General features: G+C 57.0%; 8 protein-coding genes across 8 annotated transcripts; 3 read left to right on the top strand and 5 right to left on the bottom strand.

Moving 5' to 3' along the window:
- Positions 1–716: 716 nt before the first annotated feature.
- On the bottom strand, positions 717–1,588 carry ced-10 (Ras-related protein ced-10; the record flags this gene model as incomplete). Its single annotated transcript, XM_037327713.1, has 6 exons — positions 717–780; positions 833–1,065; positions 1,118–1,298; positions 1,352–1,410; positions 1,464–1,496; positions 1,559–1,588. 6 exons carry the CDS (start codon positions 1,586–1,588, stop codon positions 717–719), a joined length of 600 nt encoding a protein of 199 aa, XP_037174021.1.
- Positions 1,589–6,831: 5,243 nt separating this feature from the next.
- Positions 6,832–7,263, bottom strand: ARI1-0 (NADPH-dependent aldehyde reductase ARI1; the record flags this gene model as incomplete). The annotated part of the gene is made up of 1 exon (XM_037327714.1): positions 6,832–7,263. The coding sequence occupies one exon, from the start codon at positions 7,261–7,263 to the stop codon at positions 6,832–6,834; it is 432 nt and encodes a 143-aa protein (XP_037173896.1).
- A 2,082-nt stretch (positions 7,264–9,345) lies between these two features.
- Positions 9,346–10,908, top strand: cnp20 (Inner kinetochore subunit cnp20; the record flags this gene model as incomplete). The annotated part of the gene is made up of 2 exons (XM_037327715.1): positions 9,346–10,193; positions 10,254–10,908. The coding sequence occupies 2 exons, from the start codon at positions 9,346–9,348 to the stop codon at positions 10,906–10,908; spliced, it is 1,503 nt and encodes a 500-aa protein (XP_037174383.1).
- Positions 10,909–11,171: 263 nt separating this feature from the next.
- shy1 (Cytochrome oxidase assembly protein shy1) lies at positions 11,172–12,258 on the bottom strand (the record flags this gene model as incomplete). The annotated part of the gene is made up of 3 exons (XM_037327716.1): positions 11,172–11,271; positions 11,328–11,433; positions 11,490–12,258. The coding sequence occupies 3 exons, from the start codon at positions 12,256–12,258 to the stop codon at positions 11,172–11,174; spliced, it is 975 nt and encodes a 324-aa protein (XP_037173898.1).
- A 538-nt stretch (positions 12,259–12,796) lies between these two features.
- On the top strand, positions 12,797–14,387 carry ubxn-4 (UBX domain-containing protein 4; the record flags this gene model as incomplete). Its single annotated transcript, XM_037327717.1, has 4 exons — positions 12,797–12,875; positions 12,928–12,980; positions 13,030–14,295; positions 14,346–14,387. 4 exons carry the CDS (start codon positions 12,797–12,799, stop codon positions 14,385–14,387), a joined length of 1,440 nt encoding a protein of 479 aa, XP_037174661.1.
- A 324-nt stretch (positions 14,388–14,711) lies between these two features.
- MIX17 (Mitochondrial intermembrane space cysteine motif-containing protein MIX17) lies at positions 14,712–15,281 on the bottom strand (the record flags this gene model as incomplete). The annotated part of the gene is made up of 2 exons (XM_037327718.1): positions 14,712–14,976; positions 15,085–15,281. The coding sequence occupies 2 exons, from the start codon at positions 15,279–15,281 to the stop codon at positions 14,712–14,714; spliced, it is 462 nt and encodes a 153-aa protein (XP_037173971.1).
- A 617-nt stretch (positions 15,282–15,898) lies between these two features.
- Positions 15,899–16,536, bottom strand: CGCA056_v012475 (Exosome complex protein; the record flags this gene model as incomplete). The annotated part of the gene is made up of 3 exons (XM_037327719.1): positions 15,899–16,087; positions 16,137–16,309; positions 16,359–16,536. 3 exons carry the CDS (start codon positions 16,534–16,536, stop codon positions 15,899–15,901), a joined length of 540 nt encoding a protein of 179 aa, XP_037174659.1.
- Positions 16,537–17,209: 673 nt separating this feature from the next.
- Positions 17,210–18,478, top strand: CGCA056_v012476 (putative 2-dehydropantoate 2-reductase; the record flags this gene model as incomplete). The annotated part of the gene is made up of 1 exon (XM_037327720.1): positions 17,210–18,478. One exon carries the CDS (start codon positions 17,210–17,212, stop codon positions 18,476–18,478), a length of 1,269 nt encoding a protein of 422 aa, XP_037173895.1.
- Between the last annotated feature and the right edge of the window lie 141 nt (positions 18,479–18,619).

Consider the following 18,619-nt stretch of genomic DNA (forward strand, 5'->3'; position numbering starts at 1 on the left):
TGTATACACTCTTGACAGCTTCAGGCAGGATCAGGATTAGGATTCAGAAAAGTCTTTTTGTTTCACTGTCACGCAGGGCAATTCACACACTTTGGTCTCTAAGCCCTTTTTGTTTTGTTGCAATAGCTGCAGGTTCCAGTCTAGATACCAAAGGGCACTTGCAATGACAATCAATTCTCAAGGCGAAGCTCGTATCCCGTCCCGACCCCAATATCTAGTTCCTCCATGAAAAAAGAAGTGTGTGTGTTTGTGACTGTGTGTGCTATCTACAGAAAAGCTTGGGATATCCTTTGTGTGATGAGATGCAAAGCTTGCCTGCTACCAACGAACCCCCCTCCCTGACATTTGCAGCAACTCTCTTTGATCTTTTCCGATGAGAAGGAGGGAAAAAAGAGCGACAACAAAAAACCACCACCATTCCTGACACCGCCACACCTATCTGAAAGATACTCTCATGTCCAGCACACACAAGCGCGGGCTGAGCAAGTGTGTAATAATCGGGGGTCGTTGCCGTCATCGCAGGCTATGCTTAGCTCGGCCGTCATGTGGGGTGCTTCCGAAAAGTATTGGTTGTTTCCTCCAAGATAAGCGCAAGGCGCGGGTCGAGCAACATGGTTGAGCCCTGACGGTCAGGTAGTGAAGATCGGTTCATGTAATCCACCCCGATACGCCGTTTCCAATGTTAAACCCGCAACGCTCAAGTTCAATTTATGTGTTCACAAAATCGTGCACTTGGACTTCTTCTTCTGCTGAGGAACAGGCCTGGGGTTGAGGACAGCACTGGGAGGAATTAGCAGGTTGGTGGTGGTAGGCTGTAATTATTGAGACGTACCGGATAGCCTCGTCGAAAACGCTCTTGAGATTTCTCTGCGTCAGGGCAGAGCACTCCAGGTACTTGTGTGCCTTGATTTCCTTGGCGCAGATCAGAGCTTGATCGTACGACACGGGCTCCATGCGCTTCTGGCGGAGAGACTCGAGGGTGTTGGGGTCTTCTCTCAGATCCAGCTTGGTGCCGACGAGGATGATCGGGATGTTGGGCGCGTGGTGGTCGATCTCGGGGTACCACTACGCATGATTAGTGCTGATCTTCACGCGGTGAGGCTGCAGGATGTCATACCTTGGCCTTGACGTTGTCAAATGATGGCGGGCTGACGATGGAGAAGCAGATGAGGAAAACGTCGGTCTGGGGGTAGGAGAGCGGGCGCAGTCTGTCGTAATCCTCCTGACCGGCAGTATCCCACAGTCCCAAGCTAATTGGCTTTCCATCGACCATGACACTCGCAGAGTAGTTATCGAAGCTGTTCCGGTCGTTAGATTGAGTCTTGCCGTCGATCGAGGACGCGAGGCTTACACAGTGGGGATGTACTCGCCGGGGAAGGCGTTCGTTGTGTAGGAAATGAGCAAACATGTCTTTCCGCATCGTTAGCTGGCAGTCGGGAGATGCGATGCTTGTCGAGACTCACCTTTCCGACGGCACCGTCACCCGTCACCACACACTGAGATGATCATTAGCCTTGTGCTGCCACGGGGCGCTGTCGAGATGGCGATCGCGACGAACCTTCAGCGACTGAACTCCTGGCTGAGCCATTTCTGTGATATTTTGAAGAATGCGTGATTCGATTCCACGACAGTGTCTAGCGCGAATAGAGTTCGCGGGTTAGGAAGGGCGGCGTCGAATTGGGGACCGATCCGAAAGGGGAGACGGCGAGATCGAGTGTGACGCAAGGTTGCTGAGTTGGAGGGACAAGGGAAAATGGCTGAATGTTTCTCGGCAGCAGCCCTCGGACCTTGGTGCTAGGAGCTCGCAATTATTGGTGTGAGGTATAGGTGGTCTGGTATAGTAAGGTGCGGGATGGCACGATGTGGGCGGCGACGAACGTTGTGTCGAACAAACGGAGCGGAATGCGTTGCAGGTGGTAGGGTGTCGATTGAGCGAGTCTCGAGCGGTCGGTCAGCGATGGGAAACGATGGCTCTGTGGGCGGTCGGTGGAATGGTGTGTGATGTCGAGGTGTGTGGTAGAGTAAGGTAAGGGCAGGTAGGCAGAGCAAGGAGAGAGGCAAGATGCAGAGCAGAGCAGAGCAGAGCAGAGCAGAGCAGACACAGACTGCACGGCAGCAGCTTCAGCAAAAGACAGTTGCGGAGTCTAAGCTCTGGTGGGTTCCCTGGGCTGCATAAAAAGTCGAGGTCAGAAATGTTTTGACACAGCGGAAGGAATTAGTGCCGCAGGAGGTGAAGCTGGAAGGGTGATAACGGTACCCTGTATATCTAACCTTCTTCTCAGGCAAAGAAAGTGGGGATGGGGGCAATTGGGAAACCTGAGGGAAGGGAAGTGGAGGGGGTCGGGGTGGGAAGCGGTTTAGGTAGAGTCGCAGCGCGGTAGGGTCGTCGTATGGTCCAGTCCAGTCTGGTCTGGTCCCCGTCTGCTTTTGTGCTGGTTGGTGCTGATGCTTGGTGTCTGGCGCTGGTGGTGGTACTCGCTGCACAGTACCTGCTGCTGCTGTCTGAAGTAGTGGCCGGGGCAGGCAGGCACAACCAGGCAGTCGATTGGGAGTGGGAGGAGGAGCGGACGGGCAGGAAGCGGACAGGCAGGCGGATAGGCCCGGGGGGGGGGGGGGGGGGGGGGGGAGGAGAGGCGAAGGTCACGAAGGATAATGGCTGGAGGGGAGAGAGAGAGGCAGAGAGGAGGGGGGATGGCTTACCGTTTGGCAAGAGGGAGCGAATGACTCTGTTGTCGTGCGCAAGTCAGTTGAATGTTGGAGTTTGGCCGTTGTTGGAAAAGAAAAAAAAAAAAAAAGACGACGGGCGAGATGGATAGGTAGATGTCGAGGAGACAAAGGCGACGAAGCAGAAACAAAAGGCGAGAAAAGACGCTTCGAGTGTGGAGGGGGAAAGGATGGGAGGGTGCTGCAGCAGTGGTGGTGGTGGTTGGAGACGGCGACAGCGAGCAGCCGGACGGCGGTACAGCCAGATGCAGAGCGGACCAGGTACAGAGGGTAAGGGGAGCACAGCGATAGGTACCTGGGACTGAAGGGAAACTGCCGTACAGACTGCTACCCAGGCAAAGTACACCCAGCAGAACTGCGTAGTACTTGCGGACCCAGGCAGGTTCGGGTTCAGGATGGCACGTACCGGTGTGCGGTCTGCGATGCGATGCGATGCGATGCGCTGCAGCGTGTGGTGCGGTGCGGGCAGCAAGGAGCTCCTGGCTGCAACAGTTTCGGCGTCAAGGCGCTTTATCCCAATGGGAAGACGAGAGGAGACGGTGGCGGCGAAACGATGATGGTGGTGGGCAGACAAACAGAGCAACAGAGCAACAGAGCAACAGAGCAACAGAGCAACAGAGCAGCAGAGCAGCAGAGCAGCAGAGCAGCAGAGCAGCAGACGGATTGCAGTGCAGTCTGGTAAGGCAACGCAAGCAAGGCAAGGTACCTATTGTATGGCAAGGTATGGGGAAAAGGGGACCGGACGAATGATGCAGATGCAGCCCGGCGGCAGAGGTAATTAGGTACTTTGGGACAGTGTACCGTACTTCGTAGTGGATGAGGGATGCAGCAGATGCGGATTGTGGTGCACAAGGCGAGACGAGGCGAGGCGAAGATGAGACCAGCGGCGCGCTGATGACTGTTGCTGCACGGCACTGGCCTTTTGGTAAGGCAAGGCAGGGCACGTATGGATGCTGTGCTGGACTGGAAAAGGAGAATTGTCTCGATTGGTGATAAAGATCCGGCAGGCGGGCACGGTGCCGGAGCCAGTGTGCCAGGAGCAGGACGGGAGGGTGTGGAAGTGGATCTCAGGGTGGGAATTGAATCTTTACGTACATCACATCCCACACTACTGCTGCAACCTGAGTGGATGTCGATTCTGCTTCTGTGGCCCTGTGGATGCCGATAGTCTTAAGTGTGGATGATGTTATGTTGAAGACGTTGAGGCCTGGCTGGTGGTACGAGGACCGAAGCATGCGCCGACGTTCTGACAGCCTTGCTGAGTGACGAGTCTGCCAATTGCGAGGCATCTACGGATAAGGTATCTCACCTGTGGAAGACGAGAGGCTGGTTGTGGTCCATGTGAATCAAATCAAAACCGGTGGTTGGAAGTCGCGGTGGAGGCCGTTCCTTCCTTCCAGTCGGTTGGGAGAACCGTAAGGCATCTCGAGGCGCATCCAGGCACAGACGCCGATGCTGGCCACTAAAAGCCGACAATGATGCTGACGATGCTGCAAGGAACTAACTAACCTTACCTTACCTCGCTTTGGTTCGATAGCGTAGCCTCTTAGCGCCGGATATCAGAGACGGGCGACTGGAAATGGCAGCACACTGGCGGAGAAAAAAACAGCAACAAATCACGGCATGAAGCTGCATTCTTGCTGGTTCACTGGCTGGCAGTCTCAGGCTCCTCACTGAGAAAAGTATTCTACAAACCACTGGACCCCGCTGCTGCCGCTGCCACTGCCGCCCGTTCTGGGTCTGACTGCACTTGCAGTTGAGACTCGATCAAGATCTCGTCGCTTTGATTGGCTACAGTTCAACAACAGCCATCTTGGAATGGACAAATGACGATATCAAGTCTGACGGCGCGCGATTCGGGCATACTCAGCAACGAACCATGGAACAATATTGACGTTGAAATTGGTGCCGGGCGTCTGTGTGGCCTACGGCAGTCTACCACGACGGCTTCCACTTCTCGAAAGCTGTCCGATGATGGCCGCCCAAGAGAACTCTGCTGTTCATCAGACCAAAGTGTGTTCAAGGTTAGCCTCTCGCAATGTGTTTCGCGCCAACCAGCTGTCATGAGATTTACAGGCCGTGTGCGATGATGCAAGCCGACAGTGACACTGACAGACGCGATCCAGGAACGCAACGACCTGAATGGGTGGCAGTCCACGTACGGCGGCAGCGAGGTGGTGTAAGGCAACACCAAGCAGCAGGAGGCAAGTGCTGGTTGCAACATCCAGCATTCTGACTGCGAGCTGCCACTAACTGGACTGGTGGTCGCCGTCACTCGTCGGCCACGAGATCGGATGTGTGTTCCATGCGCACTGGTGAATGAGAGCCTCGATACTTGATCCCTGAAGGCCCCCCATCGATCAATCTTCACTCCTCCTGTTTGTCTGCCAATGGCCGGTTTCTCACTTGAATCGGGGCGGACCACCGTTTCTGGGAGGCGTGGGGAGGGGGGTTCTTTCCCTTCACAGTGCTCTTGCTGGACATCCACGGCAGGGAGGCCAGCACCAGATAAGCGGGTCTGTGGCCCAAAGGGGCATGGCTCCGGCCCGTCCATCCAACTGGGAGACTTTGCGAGACTTGCGAGGGGTTGGTCGTGGTAACTGCCAGTCGCGCCAACCGCACCAGAAACATGTTAGCACATGCCATGTGCTGCCTCCGGCTCGACGTCGCTTCAATGTTTCGACGACTCGTCGCCTCTGCTCTCCTCCTCTCTGCTCCTCTCCCAAGCCTCCTTTGTTTCTTGTCCGTCTCCATCGCTGTCTCCAGTCCACCACGGTCCATGGCCATCAACACCACCATTACTACCACCATTAGGACGGCCGACGAAAAAAAATTGTGTTCTGTCTCCATCCCTTCTTTGCTGCTGGTTTGGGGGGCTTCTACCAAGAGGGTGAGGAGGAGACGACGAACAAAAAAAACCCAGACCAACAACAAGAGGTCCGTCCCCCTCGCCGCCCGCCCCAGACTCTCTTTGAGTGAGTTCAAGCGCCACTTGACGCATCTCTTGTTACAATCTGCAGTCTCTGATGGAACACCCGAGGAACGTTTTGAAGCTCCTTCTTTCCGCCTTCCAGCCCGTGTCCACCATGCCTGCTTTCAAGGGGTGCCCAGTCACTGGCCACACCGTACCTTACCACAGCCACTTACACATCCGCCCATCTTCATATTTCACCTTTGCACGCGAAAGACGAGGCTCCGCAGCAGTGAGATTGACGAGCCCAAGGCGGAAGGACCGCTGGTCTGATTTGCTGGGAATTGCAACGGTCCATGGCTCTATTGATTCCAACCGCCGACCAGCCCACATGCCCGACCGGCCATGCCTCGTCGTTCGTCCGCCAGGCACGGATATTGAGTCGGCTCCATCCATCATCCTAGTCGCAATCCCCCTTCGCGCCACCTCTTCGCCGTCCACTCCAGTCATTCGCTGTGGGGGCCCTGTCCGCCGCTGTTCCGGCCGTCCACACCAGCCGCCTTCGGAGTCCATCCGGCTGCCATCAAGCACACCTTGTTGCTGACTTTCTCTGATCCCGCCAACCCGTCCTATGTCTTCCTTGCCCAGCAACTCCTGTCAAGTTGAAAGAAACAATCGTCAGATCATCCGTTTGCTTGGCGGCTACATTCCCGGCCATCACGACGTTTCCCCGGCTTTCGAGAGCACCGCCCTTGGGGCCTGCTCGGGGCTGTCATGGAACGTCAAGAACCAGGGCATGTGTTTCCTCGAAACATTCAGAGGTCTCATCCGTACCTCGTCTTCGAACCGACCCAACTTGTTGCGTGCCGCACAGATCACTTTCTCACATGTAACCGCACCTGTTTCCTCATGCGCCTGATTACGCACTACAGCACCACGGACGTCATCACATCGCCGTGGCTTGCATGCGAAATGCACAGCATCGTCGGCCTTGCAGTCAGTTCGTCATCTGCAACGATTATCGATATGAGCTTCGCAATGCTGCATTCGCCAATGCAACCTGGCGGTGGGCATCCGGTTTGAGATTCGGAAAACGACTGGCATTTCTTCCAAACGGGTTCTAGTGGCCTTCTATGGATGCAAGGTGGTTGCATTACACTCTGCGAGCTAGACGAGCTGTCTTGCTTTGCTTTTTCTCAGCTTCTTTGCTCGGCGAGCTTCACATACTGCGCCGCAACTTCCGTTACTACCTCCTCAGCAGTTGCAAACCTGCGTCCAAGTAGCTTCTCGCCGTCGGAGGCATCCGTCGGAATGCTCACGGTTGGCTGCACGCCGCTCTCGCTAAGAATGCCCTTTTCAAACGCATCGGGGAATGCCTTCTTCGCGATTTCCCTTGCCTCTTCGAAATCGAGATGTTGAGAGAGGATGACAGACTGGCCGCCCGAAACAGACGGGGACAACGCAATGACGTGCGCGTCCGCTAGATCACCAACCGAGATGTAACCCGTGTTAATGGGGTAGTCGCGCTCGCCGCCTACTAAGCAGTAAAGCAAGGCATTGTTGGAGCCTGACAGGATAGCTTCTGTCGATGTGGCAAGTTCCTCGTGGCCCAAGACCCAGCCGGGCATAATCGATATGAGGTCAAATGGCGGACGATGCTCCTTCATCCAATTCTCAGAGGCTTCGAGGACAGCAGTCTTGCTGGCGCTGTACGGGTCCTCGTACGGAGGAATGGGCCATGGAAGTCGGGATTGTCCGGTGAAAGCTGGTCGATCCAAACCCTCGCCCCGAAAGCAGGACCTTGGCATGATGGCCACAATGGAGCTTGTCACAACGATCCGCTTTACTGTGTCGTTGGCATGCGACAATGCGCTCTGAAGCATGCCCAGGACGCCTTGCACGGCAGGTTCGACGTAGATCTCGTGTTCTCTTCCCAGGCCGCCGTCAGGTTGGAACTTGACCACCGGAGACGCACAATGGATGATGTATTTGGCGCCCTTGACTGCCTTATCGAAGGTGCCCACTGTGGTGAAGTCCGGGACGACAGCCCACTGTAGCTGTGAGTCTGACGGTCCGAGGTCACGCAGACTAGGCGCTGTCAGAATCTTGTCGATGCCTGATTGGGACCGAACGGCGCATCGAACGCGATAGCCAGCTCTCAAAGCTGACAGAAGTGTTCTGAAGCCCACAAAGCCGGTTGCACCGGTCAAGAGTACGAGATCGCCTGACATCGGTAGAAAGAGGGCGTAGAACAAGATTGCTCAATACGTAGGTTTGGTAAGTTTCTGGCTGCTGTATGCGTCCATATGGTCAAGAAACGCCCCCTCAACTAATATTCAGATACTTCTTCGGGTTACAAGAAAAGTAAGTAAGATATGAGATCTGGGCATCTGTCATTCACTGCATTGGCCCAAGAGCGGATATAACGTAAATACGACATACACGAAGACAACGTTATGATATCAGTCTACTTGATTCCTCATCTTCACTCAGAAGTCCATTTCACTCCAGCTGGATTTCCCTGGAGATGTCGTCGTATTTGTAAGACACTGGCTTCATTGGCTAGTGAGACCCCGACCTGCAGCCGAAAATTTACGGGCTCCTACACTGTTGAAGCAACATGCCAAAGTCCGGATTGAACTGCGTGAGAACAGACGGCTTTACTGCTAAGTCCGAGGTTGAAGACCATATCTTGATTTTGTAAGCGAGGATGCTTGGAGTAAGCACTTATGGTGTTCTACGCTGATGGGATTGAGGACCGACCCGTGTTGGATGGCATGGAAGTTGGGGGCGATTTGCACCAAGGTTTCGGGAGTTTAATCTTGACTGAAAAGATCTTCCTAGCAGGGCTGAGTGTTCTTTTTTTGGAGTTTGGCGCACTGAATGTGTTCGCAATGCTGCTTTTCTCGAGAACGAGAACGAGATGTTGGGAGTGAAAGGCGAGGTGGTGTGGTGTGGTATGATGAAGGCTGCGAGGTAATTAGTCTTAAGCTTAGTTGAGACCTATCCCACTAGAGTTTGACAGGTCGGCGGTGGAAACCGCAAGGTCTGTAGCGACCTCGGGCTGGAGGTGCGACGACACGATGCCGAATCGATATCATCGGAATGTTTCTCCTCAATGAAGCACATGTCGTCCTCGGAATCATCTGCCCAGCTTAGCTCAGTCGTCAACACCCCAACGACTCAAGAATCGCCCCCTCGTTTTCGGGTTCCAGAAGCTGTACCGCCAGAAACGAAAACACCAAGCTGCATGTTATTCTAGAAGCACAACCCTTGCCCCCGATTGATTTTCTGCTGCACGAACTTCAGTCAACCCTTAGTAATGGATAGAGTTCTCGGTGAGCCGGACAACTGAAGCCCGGCCGGAAGAGATCCATGTTGATGGAGGTGAGGCGTGCCGGTGGGTGGGGCCGAGAGAAAACATGGCCCGTGCACACCCTGCTTGTTCAACGACATCCCGTCGAAGCTGGGCGCGTCGATTCAGTCGCGTCTGTGTCTGGCCGCGGGGGAAGTGAGTGAACCATCAGTATCGCAATCCACACACCGACGACCGACACAACTCCACCGGCACCCCGACTCTGTATTGCGGCCGTGATGCCACGGATTGAATCAGCTTTTCAGCTGTAAGCCTCACACACGCCCGCCTCCTACCAAGCTCGACCGACGACGAAAGCGAGGGTGTAGCACACCATCGCAACACACACACGACAATGTCGTTCAACACACCCACCACCGGCCGCGACGGCGCCTCCTTCCTCTCAGACGACGACGACCCCCTCTTCTCCTCCGCGATCATGGACACGCACACAGGCCGCCTTAACGCCGCAGCACGCACCCCGACCGCCCGGGGCCGCGCCTTCAGCCTCGACCCGCCGTCCAGCCGCGCATCCCTCCAGACGCCGTCCAACCCGGCCCCGCTGCGCTCCTCGCTGCGCAGCTCGGCGTATCGCGGCGTCCCCGGGACGCCGGGCCTCTCGGCCTCGGGGCGGCGGAGTCTGGCGGCCACGCCGCATGCGCGGGCGGCGTACCGCACGATCGACCAGCGGCGCGCGGCGGCGCTCACGCCCGGCGGGAAGAAACGAAGGGAAAGCATCCGCCCGAGAAGGGAGAGCATGTTTGATGTGCTGAGGGGTCTTAGTAGGGTGGCGAAACACGATACGCAGGCGATCGCGTCGAGTTCGTCGCCGAGCGAGAATGGGGCGACGGGGCGCGCGACCAGTTTGCCGATTCGGAACCGGAGTTTTGCGTACGATGAAGATGATGATGAGGACGACGAGCTGCCGATTGATCGGCCGCGGCTGTCGCTGCCGCTGGATGTGGACGAGGATGATGATGAGGATTTGGTGCCGCCGCGGCTGAGCGATGTGAATGACGAGAATGCGACGATCGAGTTCTCGCGACGGGCGTACACGGAGCAGAATAGCCGGCTGTCGATGGGGGATGTGAGGGAGTACCGGGACTACGGGGATTTGGACGATGACGATGATGGGGGCGGGTTTGATCCGGGCTTTGTCGATTTTGACGAGGATGGGAGGGAGAGGGAGCGCAGTCTTGAGAGGTGAGAGCGCAATGATTATTCTTAGAGGAAGAAGACGGTGGTGCTGACGATGATGTCTAGGATCGAGGAGGACGCCACGAGACGGGAGACGCTGATCCCGGCGCGGGAGAGCGACTTCGGGTTCCAGGTGCCCGTAGACGCGGACCAGACGACGTTCATGATGGCCGTCGAGGGGCAGAGCTCGCCGGCGCGGCCGCTGCCCGAGATCACGGACGAGCAGCCGTCCATTAACATCGGCCCGCTGCCCGGCGACCAGCCGCCGCCTGCGTTCGGGGACTTTGAGGACTACGGGCCGGCGTACGATCTGCGCAGCTCGAGCCCGGAGGATTACGGACCGCCGGCGCCGGAGGACGGCATGGATCTGACTGGCGTGGACGCGGATGCGACGGAGGAGGAGGGCGGCGAGGCGAGTGTGCATCTCGAGCAGAGGCGGAAGCAGCTCTCGAAGAAGGGGCTGAAGCTGTCCAGGTATGGTGTGGAGTACCCCTCTCTGCCGCCTGCGGTGGTGAAGAGGCTAGCGGGGACGTTTGCCAAGTCGAGCGGTATTACGAAGACGAAGATCAGCCCGGAGGCGCTGGCGGAGATTCAGCGGGCGTCGGACTGGTTCTTTGAGCAGCTTGGGGACGACCTCTCTGCGTACGCGAAGCACGCGAAGAGGAAGACGATTGACGAGAGTGATATGCTTACACTCATGCGAAGGTATGTTGCCCCTTAGGAGAAACATGGTGGCCCGGTTTTGGGTATCTACTTTTTTCTTTTACGGATTGTACATGTGTGGCGCTGATATTTTACATTTACAGACAACGCCAGACCAACTCGACAACTACGCCCTTCTCCCTGGCACAGAGACACCTGCCCCGGGAGCTGTTGCAGGAGTTGAGAATGCCCAAACCATTACCGCCCGCTGAGCCTAGGAAGAAGCGGCGCTCCACAAAAGGCGGCGGCGAGGATGGAAGCTGAGACTGATTGAGTCTAAATCTACCAGTGCTTGTTCATGCGAACCCGGCGCGAGATGTCGGACGCAGGCTTCTTGACGACCATCCACAACATGATGGACGTCGCAAAGGCGAGGCCATACCTATGATTAATGTCAGCATATACCTATGGGAATCAGGAACGGAAAGGGGGGAATACCATGTAAATATGTACTGGGCGTGGTTGTTCCGCAGGTTCACTTCTGCGGCTCTGCCGATGGGGATGCCCCTAGACTTGAGGTCGACGATACGGAAGAACTCGTGCTCTGCGCGAGCGTCAGCATGCTGTACAAACAGAACAGAGCAAAACGACGAAACATACCCATAGTAGCCTCAATCCATACCGGCTGGCTGCCCGTGAGCTCCGCCATCTGGTGAACATCGGGGAAGAAAAACTCCCACCTGTCGGGCCTGTTCTCGGGCGTGAACATGTTCTTCTTCCACGGCTCCCGCAGCAGGCCCTCGACGGTGACCTCCCCCCGCGGCAGCCCGTACGGCCGCTTGCCCTGCTCCGCCATGGCCTTGCTGATCCACCCGCGGTTCACCAGCACCGTCGTGCCGTCGCCCTCGCGCTCGAGCGGCGTGACGACCATGTAGCCCTGCTCGCCCTCCCACATGCGCGGGCCGATGAGCATCTCCTTGTCGTGGCGGAAGCGGCCCGTGGCGTAGACGCGGCGGTAGTCGAACTCGCTGACGGCATCCGGGTCGATGCGCGGCGGGAGGGGCAGCGGGTCGCGGACGAGGCGGTCCTCGTACTTTGCGATCAGCTTCGTCTTCCAGTCCAGGCGCTGGACCTGCCATGTGCCGAGGACGAAGGCCGTCACGGGGATGAGGGCGAGGATGATGAGGCCCGGCCCGTGGCGCCGGCCGGTGCGGACGAGGTCGGGGGGGTTGTCGACTATCGAGTGGAAGTCGGGGCCTGGTTGGACGTCGGCGCGGCGGGGGGTTGTGTGGAATGAGCGGCGGGAGGAGGGTGCTGGTGGAGGTGGTGGTGTTTGGCGTGATGATGCGCGGAGGGCGATTGACTTTAGACAGAGGTTTGTCGTGGGCATTGGCGCCCGGAGGAGGGCTCGTGGTATTGGCGGCGGCATTGTGAGTATTGTTGGCTGGCGGGAGGACGACCGCTGTGTTGGCCAGAAGTGAAGCTTTCCGCGGAGCTCTGGATGAGGTCAGGATGGTTTGGATTTTTGGGGTCTCGATGTGCCCCCCCCTGTAAGGTACCTACCTCCAGCTGCACCGAGAGGAGCTGCAGCGCGGGAGGTTCGGTGGCGTGGCGTTGGGTGTGGGGTTCCCTTGGGGTGGTGTGTGTGGTGTAGGCCTTGCCGGATTGGTGCTGTCTCGGACGGAAAGCGGAAAGGGAGGACGCAACGGACGACACCTTGTCCCTTGTCATCATTGCATGTGCGTTTTTGATATCTCGTCTGCGGGATCACATTCACTGTTGAAGTTTTCGACTCAAGCTGGCAGACGAAAAGCTGTGGTGAATTTCGAAGCTTCAACGGATCATTGCGACCCTGGAAGCGTTTGCAGAAGCTCTATTTAAGGCAGCACGTAGCTGTTCATACCTCAAGCTTCAGATTCTCCAATCTTCTACGCCCAAAGCATTGCGCCAACAGCTTCGATATCGCCATGTTCTTCACAGGAAGCTTGCAAGAGGGCATCGCCTCTGCGCTTCAGCAGAGCAAATGCGTCTTCTGCTTCGTGACAGGTAAGCTCATTTACGCCGACGACGCATCGACCATTCACTCACATGCCCACAGATGAGCAGGAAGAGAGCCAGCGCTGGGAGACCGAGTATCTCACCGAGGACTCTGTAAGTCTCTCATCTCAACCCATTTCAGCCATGATCTCACACATACCAGGTCGCTACTCTGCTCCAAGATGAAGCCGTCGCCCTGCGTCTGAAGCAGGGTTCAGAGGAGGCAGGCTTCCTGGCCGCCATCTTCCCCCTCCCCAATACGCCTACCGTGGTGGTCATCAAGAACGGCGACCTGAAGGAATACATCGTCGCAGGCACCACCAAAGACGAGTTTGTACGACGTCTGACGACTGCTTTCCGTGGAGCCCAGGGCCAGCCCGCCGCAGCGCAACCTGCTCAGACGGCTCCCGCCCCGGCGCCGGCAGCTCAGCCAGCCGACGACCTGTACGACGAGGAGCCCTTCTCTGCCCCTCAAAGCGCCACCCAGAGTCAAGCCCAGACTACTGAACCCCAGACCCAGGCCACTCAACCCACCCCAGCAGCAAACGCCCAGACAGACCGCGAGCGCGAAAACGCCCGCGCCCTGCAAGCCGTCCTCGCCGAGCGCGCCATCCGTCTCGAGGCAGAGCGTGCCGAGAACGAGCGTAAGGCCAAGGAAGCCCGCGCCGCAAGAGCGGAGGCCGACAACTCCAAGCAGGCGGCGGACACCCGCAACCACAAGGAGGCCCTCAAGAAGGCGCGCCAGGAGGCGGCCGAGGAAAAGGCGCGGATCCTCAAGAAGATTGAGGACGACCGCGCCGAGCGCCGGGCCAAGGCCGCCCAGCGGGCCGCGCTGCGGGAGAAGGAGGCCGAGCCGAAGCTGGGGGACGTCGCTGCGGCGCTGACGAGGTCTGAGTCGAGCTCCCTGGCGCCGGGGAAGTCTGCCTCGAGCGGTATGACTTCCCTGCAGGTGAGGCTTCTGGACGGGTCGACGATCCGCAACCGGTTCTCGAGCGGGAAGAAGATGGCTGAGGTTAGGAAGTGGGTGGACGAGGCCCGGACGGATGGGAGCAAGGAGCCTTACCGGTTCAAGGTTGTGCTGGCGCCGTTGCCTAGCCGGAAGGTTGACGACACGGAGGAGGGCAAGAGTCTTGCGGATTTGGGGCTCTCGCCTTCGTCTACGCTGGTTCTGGCGCCTGTCGGGGCGCATGTTAGTGCGTACGACGGCGAGGGCTTGGGAGGCGTGTTGGTCACGTTCTTGATGATGCCTCTGTCGTTGCTGCAGTGGCTCTGGGGACTGATTACTGGCGTGTTTTCTGGTCTCGGCAGGAGGAACGAGGAGGGGGCCGCGGAGCCGGTCACGGTCCGGGAGCAGCGCAAGGGCAGGTTCTCGCAGTTTGAGAATGCGGATGATCGGAGGGGGGACCAACAGTTTTACAACGGCAACTCGGTAAGTGCAAATTTCCACCGTTGGAATGAGGCGGATGCTAATCCTTGCAGACCAACTTTGAGCCACGACCCGACGAGAAGAAGGATGAGTGAAGGGCGAGGTCACGACGAGGAACAGCTTGGATGAGGCAAAAACGCGAGTTGGCGAGTGGGAATTTCCATCTATTGTACACCTAGGAGATGTAATATACTTTCGAGAAAGCCCCTCATTCTGAAAATGCTTCCGCCAATGCAAAATGCCCGTGATGAATCAACCCCAATGGAGCAGGCCTTGAGCCCATACGCTCCTTTGTTGATATTTTGGTTCCCATTTCCGTTGTGTTACATTAAGTACATAAAAACATCCGACGTTAACTCGGCATCACCCAAGTCGCCCCAACGCAGCGGACTGCGAATCAGCACCTCAGGAAAAGAAGCTTAGTATTGGCTAGCGGCAGCCTGGCAAGCCTTGAGCTGCTCGAGGTACCAGTTGCAGATCTGCATGTTGCCGTTCTGCTCGTCCATGCACTTTGTGAACTGCTGGGTGGCGCCGGCGCAGTTGTTGCCCCATTGGGAGGTCGTCTGGGACTCGGCGCCGGCGGCGACGGGGGAGGCGGACTGGGCCTGGGCGGGAGCCTCGGAGGAGCCGCCGGAGAAGAGGCCGCCGATGGCGTGGCCGACGGAGGAACCGATGGCGACACCGCTGAAGGGGTTGTTAGCATTCTGTCATGGTCTTTGCAGCTTTCGGGCGGGGTGAGGTTCCGGTTTCAAGGTTTAGGAGGAGGATCTCGAGGGACGGGACGGGACGTACGCAGCGGTGCTAGCCATCTGGCCAAAGAGACCGGGGCCCTGAGAAGGGGCAGCGGCGGCTGGGGGAGCAGCCGGGGGAGCGGCGTGTTGAGGGGGAGCGGCCATGGTGGTGGCAGGGCGAGCTTGGGTGGGAGCGGGCTTGGAGGCCGGAGCGGTAGGGCGCGAGGGGGCGCGGCCGACGGAGCGTTGACGAGGCATCTTGGATGTATGTGTGGTGGTGGTTTGTGTGGTTCGTTTGCGGCGGGCGACGATTGTTGATGTCTTGGGGATATGTAGTTTTTGGCGTGGATTGGGAGGGAAGTCGGCAGAAGTTATGCGCCGGAAGGGTATGCGAAAGGTGGTTTGGAGCTCGGCTTTTTTTCTGGGCTTTCGGCCGGGGGGTGGCGAGGTGTGGCCAATCAGCAGAGGGCGAATTCGGTCGTGGTCCAGAGCGTGGAGAAGGGTCTTTTGTTTTTGTGATTGGTGGGTATGCTTCAGAAGGGCATATCGCTAAAAAGGGGTACTTTGAGATGCGGTTCTGTCTTTGGTGATTTCATTAAGTGATTCCGTGTCTATTTGAGGGTATAAACTTTTGATTCCGATGCGTGAATGATTCCTTCTCCCATTGCAATCTGCTGATCCCCTCTGCCTGAAGCCGAGACTAAAGCTCGTATGTCCGTGTTGCGGCCGCCTGCTTGCCACCTGTTTAGCCGTAGGATCCGGAGAGCAGTCTCCCACGCAGGCACCCCTCGTGACCCTGAGTCACATTCTGGATCCAGTCTGCCCGAATGCAATTCCTTTGCTGCAAATTTCGCCAAAAAATCGTAAACCTGCTCTCAAGACTTGTTCTTCTTGCCGGAGCTCTTTCTCCTCGAGTTCCTCTGCTTCTTCTCTGGGCCGGAGGAGCTGGCTGACGGCGAGTCTGGCGCCGGTCTCTTTGTCTTCTGCATGGAGTTGAGAAGCGCCTTAGCACGCTCCTCAGCCAGCTTCTCCTCCAGCTTCTTCTTCAAAACCTTGTCGTCGCCCTAGTATTGTCAGTATGGTTCGCCGAGCACGTGAGATGGAGAAGCTCACCAGATCCGCCTTGAGGATTCTCGTCGCTGCTTCCGTGTTGACAGTCATAGTCCGCTGGGCGGGGTTCTGTGCTTCCTCAACCTGCTTGATCTTGCCAAAGTACTGCTGCACCCGCTTCAGTTCCGTCATGACATTGTGATCCTTGGCGTCGACGCCTTGAAGGCGGAGGGAAGCTGTGAGGTGGTTAGTTGATGGCCTGGGAGAAATGAGGTGCGTACTGACAGAAGAGGAGGGACTCGATGGCGTAGGCGGTAAGGGCGAACATTTTCGCTTTGTCGAGAAGGGGCAGCTCGCTGGACATTTGAGGCAGGTCGGAGACTAGGGGCTTAAGAGCATCCTCGAGAGAGTCGATGTGAGTCTCGAGCTTGTCGAGCTCATTTGACATATCCTTCATTGCCATCTTTGAATTTTTGTCGTGTCAGGTTGAATGATGGCGGTATACCTCTGATGAGTTAAAGAAAGCACCAAGAAAGAGTGAGCAGCGACGCGTTGATGTGGAATGTCACCCTGATTGAGCCCGCGATGAGATCGATGTTGAAAATTCAGAAATCCGGTTATGGAAGGGTGATCATGCATCTAACGAGGTTCTGGGGTACCTGCAGGGCCAGTGGGTCGGGCCTGCGAGCCGGGAATTGACGGCTCCCACGTTGAGCGCCAAATTTTTGAGGTCAATGTCCCCGTCATTAGTCTTCGCCGCCTTCCAACTCCGATAACGACCCTCGGTCTTAAAGTAACGAATTGACCGCCCCTCGCGCTCCGGGGCTCCTCGACATACGCGACGAAATATCTCGGTGGCACACGCAAGAACCACGCTCACTTTTCACCTTATAAATCCGACGTACATCGCGCAGCGCATGCGCCGAACCCACCAACCCGTCACCGTGGCAGTCACTTTGGCAAGCCTCCCGAGACCGCGGCTCTCCGCGCGGATACCTAAAGCACAGTCAATATGGAAAGCAGGTAGCACTTGCGCCGGCCGGGGAGCCAGATGCGTCTCGACAGACACCTCGAACAAACTAGGCCTCGGGAGACCAACCCATGGCATTGCCCCCGGGAAGGTGGCGCCCAACGAGATGATGGCCACGGTACCTGGTTCCTCGACACTGGGTGTGCCAGAAGCGACGAAGGAGAAGTTTAATAAAGTCTTGGGTCTGCAACCAGAGCAGCATGAGAAGGAGCTCTACGCCATCTTCAAGGCGGATTCTTTGTCGAGGTTCTACGTGCCTGCCGTAATGATGGGGCACGACTCACCGCCGCCGCCATCGTCGAGGATGGTACATATTCTGGGGGCAGACGAAAAGACAAAATTCATTTCGCATGCGCTACACGGTGTTTACGACTCGGTACAGACGCTCGATATACCGAAGGACACACGCTATGTGAACGTCACTGGTAATGTGAGCAGAGATTCTAAATGGAAGGAAAAAGCACCCTGGAGTGATCGCAACCATGCGTTTGCAGAGCGTTCGGAATCTGTCGAGGATGACGGCCATATCAGCAATCTTATCGTGGGCGGACGACCTGGCCAGGTACTCGAGGCGCTGGGCAAGGTCCGGCACCGCGTGGACGACCGGACCGCCATCTGCTACATGTCAGACGGGCTTGGAGTTGCCGAGGCCGCGAATAACAAGTATTTCAAAGATGAGGAAAAGAGGCCTTCCATCGTTCTCGGGCATTTCAGCAGCCCAGTCGCATATAACAGGAATTCCAAGTCGGTGCGGGTTATGCATCCAGACTACGCCACATCACTCACGGGGGTGCGACCGCTCGTGGAGGGTAGGGACGAATACCTCTCGGAAACGGCATGGCTTAGGACGCAGTCTATGCTGCAGAAGTTCGCGACGGCGGACTTGCTCAAGGCCCAGGGGATGCAGCTCGAAAACTGGATGAAGGTCAAGATCCCGGCGCTGATGTTCTCGGCTGTCGCAGAGCCGATCTGTGTGCTTCTGGATAGGCCGTACAAGGACCTGACTAGAAATCGCCACGCCAACTTGCTGATGGACCAGCTTTTGGAAGAGATCGCAGATGTGGTGGCGATTATGCCGGAGGTGAAGCGGTCGCCGGAGCTGCAAAATATGCTACGGAGAGGGTACATGAAGAAGATGATCATGAGCCAACTCTGGGGGAAGAAGGATGCACCAAGCAGGATGGCACTACAGATTCGCAGGGGGGCGCTTACGGACATCGACTATCTGAACGGTTTCTTCATCCAGAGGGGTGAGATGGCGGGCCTGAAGCTGCCTGCGAACAAAATGGCCGTCAGTATGGTCAAGGCGAAGCATAAGACCGTCTGGAGAAAGACTCAGTCGTATGTTCATGTAGAGGAGACTTCAAGGCGGTAGATCAGGCATTAGCATTTGGACATTTTAATAGCGACATGATTTGTATGATTTCATTGGAAGTAGACGTGTTGGTTATCTTTTGCCAGTGATATGTCACTGCGTCGGCTGGCGGTCAAACCATCCACCACCCGCAAGCAAATT

This window comes from Colletotrichum aenigma (assembly GCF_013390185.1).
Source record: "Colletotrichum aenigma strain Cg56 chromosome Unknown KSG_Cg56_contig08, whole genome shotgun sequence".
NCBI lineage: Eukaryota > Fungi > Ascomycota > Sordariomycetes > Glomerellales > Glomerellaceae > Colletotrichum > Colletotrichum aenigma.